Source organism: Manacus candei, unplaced genomic scaffold (genome assembly GCF_025592945.1).
Source record: "Manacus candei isolate 608988 ecotype Guabito, Panama unplaced genomic scaffold, ASM2559294v1 h1tg000025l, whole genome shotgun sequence".
Lineage (NCBI taxonomy): Eukaryota > Metazoa > Chordata > Aves > Passeriformes > Pipridae > Manacus > Manacus candei.
In genome coordinates, this window is record NW_026138073.1 from 5,681,008 (window position 1) to 5,697,184 (window position 16,177).

At 40.9% G+C, this 16,177-nt stretch overlaps 1 protein-coding gene and 1 long non-coding RNA gene across 2 annotated transcripts in view; one reads left to right on the forward strand and one right to left on the reverse strand.

Moving 5' to 3' along the window:
- The window catches only part of LOC127471668 (uncharacterized), a 101,073-nt gene extending 95,402 nt beyond the window's left edge, over window positions 1-5,671 (reverse strand). The window contains exons 1-4 of the long non-coding RNA XR_007904729.1: window positions 5,566-5,671; window positions 5,177-5,307; window positions 2,783-2,860; window positions 374-504 (exon numbers count right to left, since the gene is read on the reverse strand). This is a non-coding gene — a long non-coding RNA (uncharacterized LOC127471668). The remainder of the gene's footprint in view (window positions 1-373; window positions 505-2,782; window positions 2,861-5,176; window positions 5,308-5,565) is intronic.
- Window positions 5,672-6,042: 371 nt separating this feature from the next.
- The window catches only part of SUCLG2 (succinate-CoA ligase GDP-forming subunit beta), a 116,404-nt gene continuing 106,269 nt past the window's right edge, over window positions 6,043-16,177 (forward strand). Inside the window, exon 1 of the mRNA XM_051788819.1 lies at window positions 6,043-6,167. Within this exon, the coding sequence (XP_051644779.1) occupies window positions 6,084-6,167 (84 nt within the window). The 5' untranslated portion in view covers window positions 6,043-6,083. The remainder of the gene's footprint in view (window positions 6,168-16,177) is intronic.

Genomic DNA, 16,177 nt, shown 5'->3' on the forward strand with positions numbered 1-16,177 from the left:
GTACCCTGTGACCCCAAACTAGGTAGCATCGAAAGTTACTTTTAAATCAATACTTCACTCCGCAGAAAAATCAATTTCCTTCCCTCTGCAATCCATAAAATTCATCAGGAAAAAATTACCCCTTACATATTACAGTCCTTTCACCCTACTGGTTTGGAAATTAATTACAATAGACAATTTCAAGCCCTGTAACAGGTTGAGGCAACACGCTATAAGGTATTTTGCAACCTGTGAATTAAAACATGGATTAGATGTGATGTGAACACCTATAGCTTTCCTGATTTGCCCAGTTTCCCTTTGGTAAAGGCAAACACTGCTACAGCCTTCTAGTGTCTCAAGTAGTATCCAGGTTTCATTCCCAGAAAACACTCACCTGTTTGCAGATACTGTGCAGGACACACACACAACCCCACATAACAAAGCTTGTTCTATCAGCATCCAAATAATTTCTCTTAAGGCATAGACATCTTGCCTTTATTCTTCCATATGGGAACTGCAGCCCTGCTGTGAAAGAGTTAAAGAGCTTTACTGCACAGCACACATGGAGATTCCTATCAGTCAGTGTGCTCTTGGGTATGGATGTTCCACATTTGGCTGCCTGGGTAAACTCTTCATCATCTTGGAACTTTCTACATAGCTCGTAGAAAGCTGTTAAAAATATTTTTAAATATAATGGCTTGCTGTTAAATATGTTTTTAAATACAGTGTGCAGAATCTTATTGATCTAGTCAAGATTTTGCTCATTTTAATAATGAAAGTTTCTTTTTAGAATATTTGTCTACATAGAAGCTGACTTGCTCAGCACACACCACAGTCTGACTTTCCATTACATCACTGTTTTCCTACTGTTCTAACCTCCATTCCTTTACCCCCAGTAACTTTTGCTTTTTTTCCCCCAACTGTTAGATATTTCTTTCCTGAATTTAAATTGTCTGTATCTTTCAGAGACTTCAAAGTCTTTGTGAGGCTATAGTCACATCTTATGAAAGGGGTCCAGCCTCTGAGAGGTTGTTTTCTTCCAGTGTATCCCACAGTTCAGATCTTTACACTTTTTGTATTCAGTCCTATATTGTCTCTGACAGAAGTTCAATAAAATTGTCTTTCTACCCACAATATCAGGGTTCTCAGCATTGCTGGAACTGAATGTTATAGACCTACAGTCTATCTCTGTGACAAACCTGAACTCCCCTGTCTGCCTCATTATATGGTAGGCCACTGGCAAAAGGTAGCAGTGCCTCTCCTGGAAATTGATGTATCACTTCTACTGTTTTCAGCCAATTAATTTATGTCATAATTCACGAAAGTTTCCTTTTTAAACAGTCAGATGGTTAGTTATCTAAAAAGGTGGAGCATTATTTTTGCTATTGCTCCCCTTGGTATTGCCTCTCTTGCTATAAATCTTTTTAAAGTTGTTATTTCACTACTTTTTCTCCTTATTTCTACATGTTATTATTTGAAATCTTCCCTGGTTTAGCCACTTTTCAATTCTTAGCTTGAAGTAAACGTCAAAGTTATCACACATTTTAACAGTGTTAAAATGCAGCACCTTGGCTTCCCACAGCATCAAGCAGAGGATGCAAACACTGTTTTAAGGCTTCACTTGATTCTTTCGTTCCAAGCCTCATCCAAGTTCCACTGTGTGCAGCAGAGGGACAGGAAATTTGAAAATAAAAAGGGCAAACTGATATTTACATACATACTTCAACAATGCAGCAGTACATAGAGCTTATATGTTTACTGAAGACAGTGCAACCAGGACATTTGATCCTACCTAGCCAAGAAACACCTCATCCTACTTGCATCCAGTACCTCTTCCATTATATGCCAATAATTTTTTAATGAATGGAAATTTTGTGGCTGTATGCAACGACTGAACTCAGTGACCTGGGAGGTAATTCACAATTCTGATATGCTATTTTTCATTCCTTATTTGCATCCTTCTTTTTAGACTTGAACATTGTTATTTCACTCTCTTGTTACCCTTTCTCCACCCATTTACAATACATTTTTCTTTTTGGTTTTACATTTGAAGACAAGGAGACATGAACAGAGAAAAGGAATGAGGAATAGTGAAGGGCTGAGAGAACATAACAAACCCAAGGGGAATCTGTGCACCAGGACTTGTGCTCTGTAGACACACCATAAGACTCAGTCTGTGGTCTTGTTTCCTGTTCCTCAGTCACCTACAGTGGGGCTATTTGAGTGAGTTTGTTGCAGTCTTAATACCCTCTTGGGGATGCTGTGTGTGGTGTGTCTTTCACACACAGATTAAGTTATTCTCTACAAAATTTATGTGAATACAAAGCTCAGGCTCCATAGTTGACCCAAGAATAATTACAAGGTAATAGGAAAACGATGAAATGCCTTCCAGCCCACTGGTTACAGTTCTCTGAAAAGAGCCTACAACCCATCAAAACCTGACTAGAGCAACCACTTTATCAGTGAGCCAGTGTGAGGGCTCACTGTTTATCAGTGTGAGGGCTCATCTGACTCACAGTTACTCTGCTGCAGTCGTAAGACTAGTTGTGTGAATAAGAAAAGATGTATTTGGCCCAAATCTCTTTGAGTCTAAATTAGAAGAGGATCACTTATGAAAACTTAAATGATACCTGCTGTGCTGCTGCAGTAGTGGTTTTATTCCTGACATGTATCAGCATGAGCTCAGATATGTTACTCAGGAAAAATTATTAAGAAAAAAAGCTCCATTCAGTTCTACCAGCTATAATGGGTTTGTGTTTGTCCAGAGGGTTTATGGTTAAATGAAAAGTTAAGGATAAACAACCTTCCTGAATGGCTGAAAACACCATCCACGTGCTGGGTCAGACATCCACCTTCAGCAAATGCTGGTTTGGGAGGTAATCTGCACAGATAAGAAAACGAATATACAGTGTCATTGTTAGCAAGTACCACTGCAATGAAGAAGAAATGCAAAACCACTTAAAATTATGCTTTACCTGTGATAAGGTAATTTTTTTCATCTATAAATGTTTTCACTTGAACACTATTAACTATTTAGCCTTAAGGAAAGTTCTTAAGAGGTATAAACCTTACTCGATGCTTTTGTTAAACTTAATTGCAAAAACATTAATGGTTGTTTTGCATTAAGTAGGCCATTGCTAAAAAGCTTAGTTACAATCTAGCCTTTTATGCATCCTGGGGAAGAGAGGAGAAAGGCAGCACTCTCAAATGCTGCATATCCATGCAGGGGTACAGGAAGGAATGTCTGGAAGCCTAGAAGGAATGTTCTTTGAAATCGGCCTCCCTCCTGACCCTTTTTTATTTTGCAGTTCACTTCCCTTCCCTCCTTATTTGTGAGGATAATGTGTTGAGACTGCTCCTCAGCTGTTCCCAAATTCCTGCATTCCAAGTGTGTGCCCTAACTAATTAATGTGTATCTCTTCTCTCACATACGTCCTTGTACCCCGTGTTCCAACAATGCTGGTTCCTGCTTGCTCTAATTGCTTCAGAGACCTGTTTTATCTAAATTTTCTGTGGTTTACACATACACAGAAGGAAACTGTATGTGAAGACAATGAATCTCCGTACCTTTTCTCCTTTAAAGGTCAGATATTTTCTACTCTACAGATACAAAAAAATCATGTCTTGGTGACTAACCCACACTGTACATCTGCAGTGTTTTTCCACTAAATCTAAACAATAAAAATATAGTAAAGAAGGTTCTCCACTATTTATATTATGCAGTGAAAGTGCTCCTCATAGCATTAAATGATAGCCTTGCGTGCTATTCACACACATTATCTGAAAGCTTATATACCTATTATATATATAAACCTAATGCCGACAGCCATAATAGTCTGCATGAACAGGGAACTCTGTGCTTACTGAACCACAGTCATGAAACTAAAAATGAAATTATAGTTCCTCCATCATAATACCAAAGTCAGTATATAATATTCTGAAAGAACAAGCACACAGTAATACCTAGCTTAATACTGGGTACCATACATTACTGTTCAATGCTATCAAAAAGCTGCACCTTCAGATTCTTTAGTGAAACATATTACATTACTTAAATTGTCATAACAAAGACAAAGGTGTTCAATTTTAGATTTTTCTGGCACCTCAGTTTTTATGAAATTGCATGTTTTTTTCCTAATAGAATTATAATTTATTTGCTGATTAAATTCCAATAAGGGAGTCCTGATTTTTTTACAAAATACATTTGGGAACGCAAGGTCTAAGCACTGACAGGTACATTCTCCTTTGTTTCCACTTACAACCTGGACTAGAAGACTGGGATTTGACTGTTTTGTTTTTCCAACTATTTCATCATAAACCACTGAATAAATAATGTTCAGCATAACTAATGCCTCCATATAATGCTAACTCTGCATGATTCCATATAAGTGAATTTAACATGAACTGTGGTAAAATTGCAAGTATATCTCATCCACTGCTCAATTTTAGCAATTTAGTTTTTACAAACCATGATTGTTAATGGACAATTTGAGTGAGCTATTTAAAGTTAACTCTCCAGTACTTACAGGCAGGTTATCCAAAGTGTGCATTAACCATAACCAGACACAGAAATGGTCAGTGGGGTCACACAGAGGCTGTATCTGCAAAAATCAGGCCATTTGACTCTTGAGTTTGCTTCAGATTGTTGACAGGACACACTTGTATCCACAGCAGCCCCTAAGTCATTCCTGATGGATGAAGCAATTTTCACAGATTTGGCTTCTGGGACTCACTTTCATGAAACCTCTGCTTGGACTGGGAACTCCTATGTTAGATTTTATATCCATGTGATGAGTCATGAGCTACCAGAGCTCTGGTCTTAGGCACTGTCCCCCAGGTGGGCTTGAATTCAGTGTCTCAGGTTTGGTATTAACTAACAGGTTTTCACAGAATCACAGAATCATTAAGGTTGGAAAAACCTCTGAAGTCATTGACTCCAACCTTTGATAGACCATGGCACTGAGTGCCATGTCCAATCTTTCCTTAAAACACCTTCAGGGATGGTGACTCCACCACCTCCCTGGCAGCCCATTCCAATGCTTGACAACCCCTTCTGCTAAGAAAGTTCAGTGTAATTGATTTGTTTATTTAGGATGTGTCCATTTCATATAAACACAGACAGGGAGAGGATGTTTACATGTGTGTGTATATATACACAGTTATGTTTGCATACATAGATTTATCTGTATATACGTACTGACTGATGCATTTTGCCAGTGGATGAAGAACAAACAGAGGCATTTTGTGAATTCAAAGTGCTTATGAAGAGTCAGCTGGATCCCAGTAGGCTTTATTAGGGTTTATTAGCTTGGGTTGATTTTGTATTTCCTAGTAAAAAAAAAAAAAAAGACCTTTTAGTCATGAAAGAAGTCAGAAGGTGGCCTCCAGCTGTCACCTCACACTTCCCGGCCCCTCCAGACATCCCTGCCCTCACTGTTCCCAGCCACTGCCTTCCCCACAAAGCCCTTTCCTGCTCTGATCACACACTGGTCCTTGGTCCTGCATGCTCGGCATGGTCACCCCAAACCTTCACAGGATCCCAGAATCCCAGAATGAGTCAGGCTGGAAGGGAACATAGTGGGTCACCTGGTCCCAGCACACACGGCAGAGGATTGTGTCCAGACAGCTCTGGAATATCCCCGGTGCGGGAGACTCTACACCTTCTCTGGTCTCTGTTCCAGTGCTCCGTCACTGCACAGGGAAGAAGTTCTTATGTTCAGGTGGAACTTCTGTGCATCAGTTTCTGCCTGTTGCCTCTTGTCCTATTTCCCCTCACCACCGAGCAGAGCCTGGTCCATCCTTTGACACCCTCCCTTCAGGTACTCCTATACATCGGTGAGGTCCCTTCTCAGTCGCCTCTTCTCGAGGCTGAACAGGCCCAGTTCCATCAGCCTTTCCAAAGAGAGATAACACAGCTTCCCTCACACCAGCACCCCACGGCGCCACCCGCGCCCACCCAGCCCCCGTGGCCCCTCACAGCCCACCCCGCAGCCCCTCACAGCCCACCCCGCGGCCCCTCACACCGGCCCGGCCCCGCCGCCCCCTCTCCGCCCTCCGCCGGGGCTTCCGCCCGGGGCGCGGGGCAGGGCGGGGACAGCGATAAGATGGCGGCTCCGCTGGCCGGGCAGGCGGGGGTTGTGCTGCGGGACCTGGCGCTGCGATCCGCCCGCCTGCGGGGCGGCTTCCCGGTGAGTGAGACCGGCCCCGGCCGCCGCAGCCTCCGCTCCGCAGCCGCTCCGCTCCCCGTGCCCGCACCGCCCGCCCCCCGCGGCCGGCGGGGATCCCGCTCGCAGCCTCCGCCCTCCGCGCCCGTGTCTGGCAGCGGGGAGGACCTCTCGCCTCCCGCCGTGGCGGAGCTGGGGCTGCTGGTGCCCGGGCTGGATGGAGGACGAGTCCAGCCTCCGGCACTGCGCGGGGTCGGGGGAGGCTGCGGCGGAGGCGCCGGGTCAGGGCTGGGCAGCTCCAAGCGTGACCTGCAGCGCCAGCTCTGAGCGCCTCCTGCCCTGCGGCTCACACTGCTCTCGGTATTTCGTTAGCACAGCCAGGTGTGCGTGAAGTAACCCCGTTTATCCCGACACGTTTCGGGTTGGCTTTGGCTCTGTGCTGGTGGCTGGAGTCAGGCTGGGGGGAGTGATGCCCACCGGGAAAGTCGGTCACAGCTCAGGATTCCCGATGTGTGGTGGGAAAGAGTGAATGGGCCTCCTGGAAGGGCTCGTGCTCAGGAGCTCTCCTGAGGTGTAGCAGGAGTTCATTATTCACCCCGAGAGCAGCCATGCTGGGGGGAAATGAGATACGCACGTTTTAGGCGGCTCTGGTGCCTTTGGCAACCAACTCCTTTAGTTCGTGTTTTTATCATCATCAGCAGCTGCATGGGAACTACTTTGGCCCACGTTTCTCAGCATAAGTATTTTCCCCAAGACAAAAGGCTCTGGAGGGGACAAACCGTGTGGCTGGTTGTGCTGCGCAGGTGCCACCACTGGGAATGCTCGTGGCTGCAGGTGCGCGGCGTGGGATGGCTGCTGGATAAAGTAGGATGTTGGTGCTGAACTTAATTTGTGCGGTACGACTGCTTCTGTGTGGTTTATCTTTTAACCTGGAGGAAGTTAGCTCGCTTGATTTTAAATCTGGAATCTTTTGTGCCCAACTTTCCTATTTTAATGCTGGGTATATTGTTCAGCAATTGATTTGTTGATTTAGGATGTGTCCATTTCATATAAACACAGACAGGGAGAGGATGTTTGTGTGTGTGTGTGTACATACACAGTTATGTCTGCATACATAGATTTATCTGTATATATATACACATATGTAAATCTATTAATATGAATGAGCAATGTTGTCGCTCCCAACAATGTTTGGTGCATATGCACTGTATGGTTGAAGGTGCATTCCTACCATCATGACTTACATGAGTCTGATCCTACAATAAGGAACTTGGAAATAACATCCCTGTTCTTGTAGGACTTCGATATAGAGGGCCTGGAAACGCTGGAGTGTGAAACATTGCTTGGACAAAGTCATCTCAGAGGGTGTTCTGGTTGAGCTCAGTTTTAAGCTCTGTCTTTATCTGACGCTGCCGTAGGGATTTGAGGTACAGGTAGAAATTAGGAGTTAATGCTCTATTCTATCGTCTCTCAAAGCATGGAGTAACCCCATAAATTACCCACTGAAATCACTGGGTATCAGCTAACATTCTCAAGAGTATTCTTAGGATATCAAGGTGGCCAACTTTAAAAAAAAATCTTTATTTGTGCATTATTTTTGAACTAGGGATGTTGAACTTGTGTTATAAATCACATTTTATTATTCTCTTTCTGGACTTTGACAGATGCTGAGAGCATCTCCCAAGATCTGTGCTTTCCAAGTAGGCTATTTTCAAGAGCCACATCAATACTGTTTAAGAACAAATCAAGTTCTTAATTTCAAAGTAAACCACTTTGCTGTAGAAAGGTCTTAAGTTTTGCAGTGTTACCTAATAGAACTCCCATCTAAACAATCTCCTAATCTTCCCCCGCTTTAGACTTTAAGCTACAAACAAGCTGATCAACCAGAGTCTGTATTTCTGCGCTACAAAGTAGGATAAAGGATCTGAGAGTAAGATCCTTTGAAACAGTTTTTTTCATTTGTATCATTCCCTCCTTGGCTCGGACCATGAGTTACACTGTTACTGTATTTATTTCCCATAAACCATCAAAACCTGTCCTCAAAGCCCATCACATTGTTCTTTTCAGAGATAAGGGTCTTCTATAAGACTGGTATTTCTTAATTACGTCCTCTGTGAACTTTGTTGTTTTGGTAACGGTGTGTGAGAAGATACTTGGTGAGATTTAAAATCTTGCCTCATGATTTAGGATTGGAGTGGTGCTTGTATACTTTGTATCTGTTGCAAAATTTCCTGCTGTTTCAAAACTGTTGATGTTCACAGTTGTGTTGGATCAAGTTTTTTGAGAAATTTCGTTGTATGCTGTCCTTATAATCTGCCCCCACACGTTTTCCTGTAACTTCATTTTAGAGGTGGAATAAATGGTACTTGATCCTATGGCATGAAAATATTTTATCATCCTTCTGCTTTCCCTTTGGCTCTTTACCTTTTTAAGCTGTTAAACATTCTTTTTTCCTCTTTTTGCTTTTTGTATTCTTGATAGATTCAGTTCTTTGTGCTTCTGGAGTTTAAATCTGACCAAGTGTTCTAAGAAGATAAAAGATAGATTTCAGTTGTCTGCAGAGCATGTGGACAAGCGTATTTAGACCTGCTCTTGCTGGAGCAATATTTGTAAAGAGCTGTGACAAACGCTCCAGGGACCACTCCGCTGCAGAATTCAATCTTGTTGGCTGGCAACAAATAGGCTCCACTGAAGGCTGTTTATTTGAATGGGAGTTGGATTGGGCCCTTTGGGAGAATGCTGTGTTTTCAAAATAGCTTCAGATGCAGTGGAATTCGGCGATGAATATAAATGAGGAACAATTAAATCAGAATAATAAAAAAAAATGCTCAAGGTAACTCTCTGGTATTCTAATAGAGCGAGCAGGTTGACTGGTGTGTTATGGACCCTATCCCAGCCTTCAAAACAAGCCTCAGTCCTGCCAGAACACGTCCAAATTCTGTGTATGTTGAAAATATTTTAAAAAAAAGCAAGGGCAGGAAGATGGAATTAAACAATATTCCTGTTGTAAAGTCTGCTGAATGCAGATAGATACTAGAAATAGGGAACTGTGCAAGGTTGCTCCCTGCAGATGCCTTCAGTTCCTAGTTTTGGATGCCTATAAAGCCTCATTAACATTAAACAGAGAAAGTTATGTCTTTGTTAAGAATTTATCAGCTGTGGTAGCTGACTTTCCATACAACACAAAACATTACTGAAAACTTTTCAATTCATGACTTCAGGAGCTACTTCAATGCCAGATTCTTATTTTTTTCTTAGTTTTGTGTGAAGTTCTTGAAAATTTCTTGAAGGTTTGGACTGTTTCCCTGTTTGGCTTTTCCTGCTTGGCAGGTTTGCTATAATTTTCAAGGTTTTACGTTTAGAGGCAGGAAATACATGAGCCTACAGACTTTCACAAACAGCTTTTTCTATAAGCACCTCAACCAAATGACAGGAAAGCCCTCTTCAAACTCTATAGACAAAACTGAAATGCCAAAGTGGAGCAGATGTTTGGCCCACTCCTCCCCGGCAGTTCCATTAAACACATGGTTATTGAATCCTATTTTGAGATGAAAGAAGGAAATGAAAACATAAATATAACCTCAGACTGTGATTTTTTTGAAATTCATGTTTTGTTAATTTTTCAGTGAGTTTTATGCTGGTGGAACTTCTACCTTGGGAGCAGTTCTGGCTCTGGCACAGATATTCACAGCTTTGTCTTGAAGTAGAAAAGCTGCAATTTGCTGCATTGATTTACCTTCCTTTGTACCTCGTGGAGGTACAATCAGGGGATAGGGCTAATTAGATGAGAAGAGACAGCCTTCATGAATATGACATTAGATTGAGAATTAGCTGGGACACCTGTGGTCTTAAACCTGGCTATGGATGAGTAAACCCTTCCTCCAGACCCTCCATCTGAAATTCCAAACACTTTACCCAAAGACTCCATACCTTGCTTGGGTATATTTAGGATTGGTTAAAGTTTTTGATGTAAAAGCAAATGTTTTTGGGTTTTTTTTTAATTGATCTGCCTCCTGAGGAACTAGATGAAGTGTCAGTAGACAAACTGTGTTTTCTTTACAGGTATCTGAGTAACTGTTTCCTCCTGTTTTTCTCTGAAATAGTGTCAGTGTATGTAGCAACTTTTATTTTTTTGTCCTTTTTTTGAAAAAAAAAAAGAAAAAGGCCTTTCATTTGGTCTTTCTGGCTGTTTACTGCCAACAGAGATGCTATGAAGAATGTGTGAAGATACTGAGATTCTTCTGAGGATACAGAAAAGTGAGATGAGGGTTTAGAAACACTTGGGGTTTATTTGTTTCTTAGAAGTAGATCATTTCTCTGCTGTATTATCTTCTCTCTTGTTTGGAAGGTTCATTTTCAGCAAAAATTGGAAATGTACTCATTTAATGCTTGGAGATGAGATTCTCCCCCTCCCTGTTTTGGGGGCTCACTCCCAGGTACAGTTCCAGGATGATTTTTAGTGATAGATTTTTATTGTTGCTGTTGACAACACCTGTAGTGAGTAACTCTGCTCATTATTGCCTTGGCCATTCCAATTTTTCTGTGCATGTTTGAGACTATCATCTGCAGCTTTGAGCATATACCCTAAGGATTTTCTCCACAAAATTTCCTCCTTTAGTACTCTCTGCTGAGAAAAAGAGTTTCTAGCCATCTGTGACTCAGCTTATACTCACCTCTTCCACAGCATTTTAATAAAACACAGGACAGAAATCATGATACCTGTGCAACTGCTTATGACAGTAACTTTGGAACTAGTAATTAAAGATTGATCCATAATTAATAGCTGGCAATTGATCTTATTTTAACTAGATAACACAGCAGGAGTGGGCATGAAATGAAGAGAAGTTAAGATTGACTCTTGTGAAAAATTCCTTAATAGTGGAGCTGTGCTATGCTCTCGAAGTCTCTGTTGCATGATTGATACTTAAAACACATTCTGAACTGAGCTGAAGCCCTCTTTTAATATGGTAATGAAAATGAAAACCCAAGACTGGTGTTTTATTTTGTTTGTGATGTTATGCTGATGGTGATGTTCTTATATAATTAGTGGCTAAATGTTAATTGTGAAGAAATTGAAATACTTGCTATTTTTCCACTTGTTGGATCATTTTTTCAAATCTTCAGTTAACATTTTATACTGATGGCACAAAATATGTTCAGTTAATGCAAGTTGTTGAGTTTCACTTGGTTTGGTTTGTTTGCTTGTTTAAAAAGTGCTTGTTTGTTGAACAGTTTTACTCATGAGCTTTTTTCTTCCTGTCACCTATCTGGTCTCTTTCTGTTTGCTCACAGGTTTTCCTAAACTACAAGAACATATCCCAAAATTGAATTACATTTTATTTTATTTCTGTCCTGAGCTGAGAGTGTATAAACTTTGAATCCAAAATCATAAAGCTCTAGGCACTCACAACCCCATTGGGCATGAATGTGAGTTGGGGTTTTTCACTCAAAGACTGTTTTATTTAAGACAAGTGCTTTTTCAATGTCTTGTAAGTGATTCATTATCATTCATTTGGGTTTATTTACCTTGCACATGAGTAGTACTTGGTGACAGACCAATTTCGATCTTCCCTGTTTGTCTTTAGTTTGTGCATCACAGAATCACAGACTGGTTTGGGTTGGAAGGGACTATAAAGACCATCCAGTTCCAACCTCCTGCCATGGGCAGGGACACCTTCCATTGGACCAGGGTGCTCCAAATGCCATCCAGGGTGGCCTTGGACACTTCCAGGGATGGGGCAGCCACAGCTTCTCTGGGCAACCTGTGCCAGGGCCTCACCACCCTCACAAGCAAGAATTTCTTCCCGTGTGGTTTCTGTGGCTTAGACAGTGAAAGCATCTGAAAAGCTGGAGGCAACGGGTGAGGGTGGCCTGTGACTGTCACTCTGGTCCCCATTGATACCAGCAGCATTCCCAGGAAGGAGGTGGCCTGAGAGCTCCTCTGCTTTCCCTTTGTTCTGTACCTTTATTTTGAAGCCTCAGGAAAACATTACGGATTTTGAGGTATTGTAAACACCTGATGACTTAGTATTCCCTTTTCCCCTCAGTCTTTCTGTGTGATGTGTTGGTTTCCGTTATTATTTTACCACAAGATTAAATTTCTGAGAATCAGCCTGCATCAGACATATTAAAAGAGCAGCACAAGGGTCACATCACATCTCTCTTAAAAGAGACTGTTCTTCAGCTGTGGAAATTATTACTTCCATCACACTCTGAGCAACATGGCTTTGAGGAAAAAGTTCCTTTCCTCAGAGCATGCTGCCTGCAGCCAGTTGAGGAGATGGAAAGCAGCATCTTGGTCCACACTCCAGCCCCAAGGGATGTTTTGAAAAGCATTTTGGTTTTCTGCACAGGGCTTTATGGATTGGCCCCAGAGAGCAGAGCAGTTTAAATTTGCCACTATCGTTTCTATTACTGTGTAATAAATGATTTGGATTTTAGGTTTTTGCTTTTCATAATACAAAAAGGTATAGATTTGTGTTGTTTACAAGTGAAGGCCCAAAGGTTACAAGCATGTCCTTATCATTTGAATTAGTTTGCACAAGAGACATTATAAACGTTACCACTTTGCAATGTGCTCTCTGTATACACAAGAGTGAAGGTGTACAAAATGCCTGGGCATTTAATCTTTGCCTTAAGAAAGGTGCAACAGGCAAAATAATGACCTTGGCTATTCAATGGGTAGCAATCTAGTTTGGAACAAAAGAGGTTTGTTTTTTTTTTAATGATTTAATTATAAATGGAAGTGTTTTATTTGCCTGAAAGGGGGTGAGTATTTTGAGAGAATCAGTAGCAGCAACTTTAAACATGCATTTGTACAGTGTGTTTATAAAGATTCTGGAGCAATAAGGAAGCTCTTGAGGACAATAACTAGGAAAGATGGAAATCAGCAAGGTATTACAGGAGTAGATAGACTTTGAGGAATGTAAGCCATGCAAAATAATCTGTTTGTGTAAGGAGGAGATAGAATCACTCACACTGTAGTTCACCTTTGATGTCTTAACTCTTGTCCACCTCAATTCTTTTTGAGATGTAAAAGTTTTGTAAGAATTGTCAGGAGGAATGGAAAATAAAGTGAGGTTTTTGATCATACTTGGTAGGTTTGTCTGCTTGTCCAAGACTTTTGACTGAAAAATATGAAGCTGCAAATTAAAAACCAGACACAAATTACTAATGAAACACTTCATCATTCTTTTGATATCTTCCTCTGAGGGATATGTGGACAAAAGAACAGTTTAATTTGACATTTGCTAATTTCGTGCCAGCCAAGAAAGCAGTTACTGCCTTGTACAAATAAAAGGAAAAAAAAAGTTGTTCATACACAATATTGGTATAAAAGTGTCAGGGAGTTTCCACTTATGGGAAGAGTTATATGTGCAAATATGGATAACAATGATGATTATAGTTAAAAAATACATCTACTTATGATAATTATAGAGGAAAGGGCTATTAAAGGCAACCATATCCCTTTTGTTGTCGTCATAGTAGTTGTTTACGGTCTGAAAATGGCATCAGAAGTGTATTTTCCCTTAACTTTTCTAGCTTCTTCAATTCTGTCACTGCATTGGAAAAAATGAATCTATTTAATTGAATTCTTTCATGCAGAGTTTCATTTGTTTTTCGGTTAAATGGCTCAGATTTAAAATAGTCTAAAGTGACGCCATAAATTTTGGAAGTAGAGGAACAGATATTTAGAGCTTGCTTTAAACATGGTGTGAAATGATTAAACACGGTTCCAGAGCAGCTGGAATTCTGTCTAGGGAGGGTTGATCACACATCTGAGAACCTGTGGGTCAGGATTAGCGGGCAGACCATAGTTATTGGCAGTGTTGTTGTACATGTTCTGCAGCTCCACCAACGAGAGTCAGGTGAAGCCTCAGACACCTGGAGGCAGCCTCGTGTTTGCAGGCCCTGCTCCTCACAGAGGACTTGGTGCCCTGCAGGATCTGCTGGAGTGACAGCCCAGGAGGGCACCAGTAAATCAAGAGATCCAGGAGGTTTCTGGAGGGCTTTGATAACAACGTCCCCATGCAGATGACTGAGGAGCCAACAACAGGAGACACTCCTGGACCTCGTGTGTGCAAACAAGGGGAACTGCTCAGGGACCTGGTGGCTCTCTCCAATGGGATGTCTGCCTTGGAAGCTGGGGAAGAGCAGTGGATGTTATTTCCATGGGTGCAGCATGGGCTGTAGTAAGGCACGAGAAACAAGGCTGGGTATAGTCCTGATTTCCTTAATCAGCAAAGTAATGTTATCCTTTGGACTTGGAAGTTCTATTCCATGGGACTAAACTTTTCCTTGCTCTCCCTTCATATAGTCAGCCCATATATTTTAGTAAGTTTATCATACCATTCAGAACTATGCACACTGACTGTTTTGGGTTTTATTTAAGGCTACATTTAATTTAATTGTTATCTATGTGATGCCTATATACATTTTAGGAGCTGTTTAGATCTTTTTACATCAAGGCATCAACCAAGTGTAGAAACCTGTGGTTTCTAACCTGTGTGTGAGATGTTTTCTATGTCTTCTCAGGGAATATTCTGTGTAGTGCTACTGGGGAGGTTATTTTGGTCAGTTCCAAAAATCTTGTAGCTGCCCCACAATCTATCCAAGGTGATAAAAACATGGCAGAGGTGTCAGTCTGTCAGATGGGGAAGGTCAGTCTTTGATAATGAGATGATGCTTCTTGTAGTGTCCTAAACTTGTTTTGAGATTTCCGAGTGGCAGCATGGTGAATTTCCAGTGTCAATAATGGAGAAATATTAATAAAGAAATTACTTGCAAAGGAAGGAAGAATGTTCTTAATGTTTGGCTTCCTATTAAGGGCTGACTTTCATCGATTATTCGGGGTAGTTTCTGTTTTCCCCCCAGCTCTGCCCGAGCAGCTGAAGGCTCTCTGTCTCTTCTGTCTTTTCTCTAGAGCTTGCTTCATGTCAGTCTAAGGCAAATGGTCTAATTAAAACTAAGACTTGTTAATGATAAAAGGTATGAAGCATTCAGATTGAAACAAAAAATGGGTACCAGTCTTTTTTTTTTGCTGCCTCCAGGATAGAAACTGTTACACTCCATTCTGCACTGGTTTAATAAGCCAGCTATGACTTAGATGTGCAGTGAAACTGTTTCTGTAGATACCTTTCTATATTTCTTTATTTTACTGCCCTGGGCATTTGCATTTTTGTTGCTTGGGAGTGTAATACTGCTTAGTGCTCAAAAGTCATAATCTGTGATGACATAGTTGGCAGCATGGAAATTATCATGATTTGACTTCAAGTACTAAAGAGCTGGAACAGAAAAAACTGTGGTTATGTATTACATTTGCTTCTCTGTGATGAAAAATGGAGCTCAAACTGTCGAAATTGGCATTTTAACGGTGTTTTTCTTAAAATACCAGTGACTTCTAACACTTGAAAAAGTATTCTTCCAGGGTATGGTAGGCGTGAAATGCTTCTTTGATAGATATGATTACTTGAGATACGAATTAAGAAACATTTCTGTTCAACCCATTGACAATGCTTTGAGTTTTCTAACTATTCAGGAAGCCTAATTAGGATGCAGGACACAAAAAGTTGATAGTGGGTACTTTGTCTCGTGTTTGGTGGTAAAAGAGTTTTAGAATTATTTTTTCCTGGTTACATTTACTATTTTGAGCATTTCTTCATAGTTGGATAAAAGTGTAGTTTTAATCTTGTAAAAAATTAGGAAATTAAACACCTTTCTAAGATGAGAACAAAATATACTGAATTTCCCCTGAAGATATTTAAAATAAAAGAATATTTCTGGTTTATGTGGAGAAGATGGCTCATTTCACTTTTTGAATGTGTGGTGCATATCACCAACACTCTTCTTTCACTGGCCAAGGCAGGGAATGTACTTTATGGTATTCTCTGCTACTAATTATGCAGGTGTGTATGGTACTGAGTTTATTTTCATCAGATACTTCAAAGCCTTACTTTTTAGGTCAGGAAAGTATGCTTTTCTTAAAGCTTTGAAGTTGAAAAAAGCAAAATGAACGTAATTTGACTAAAATTAAT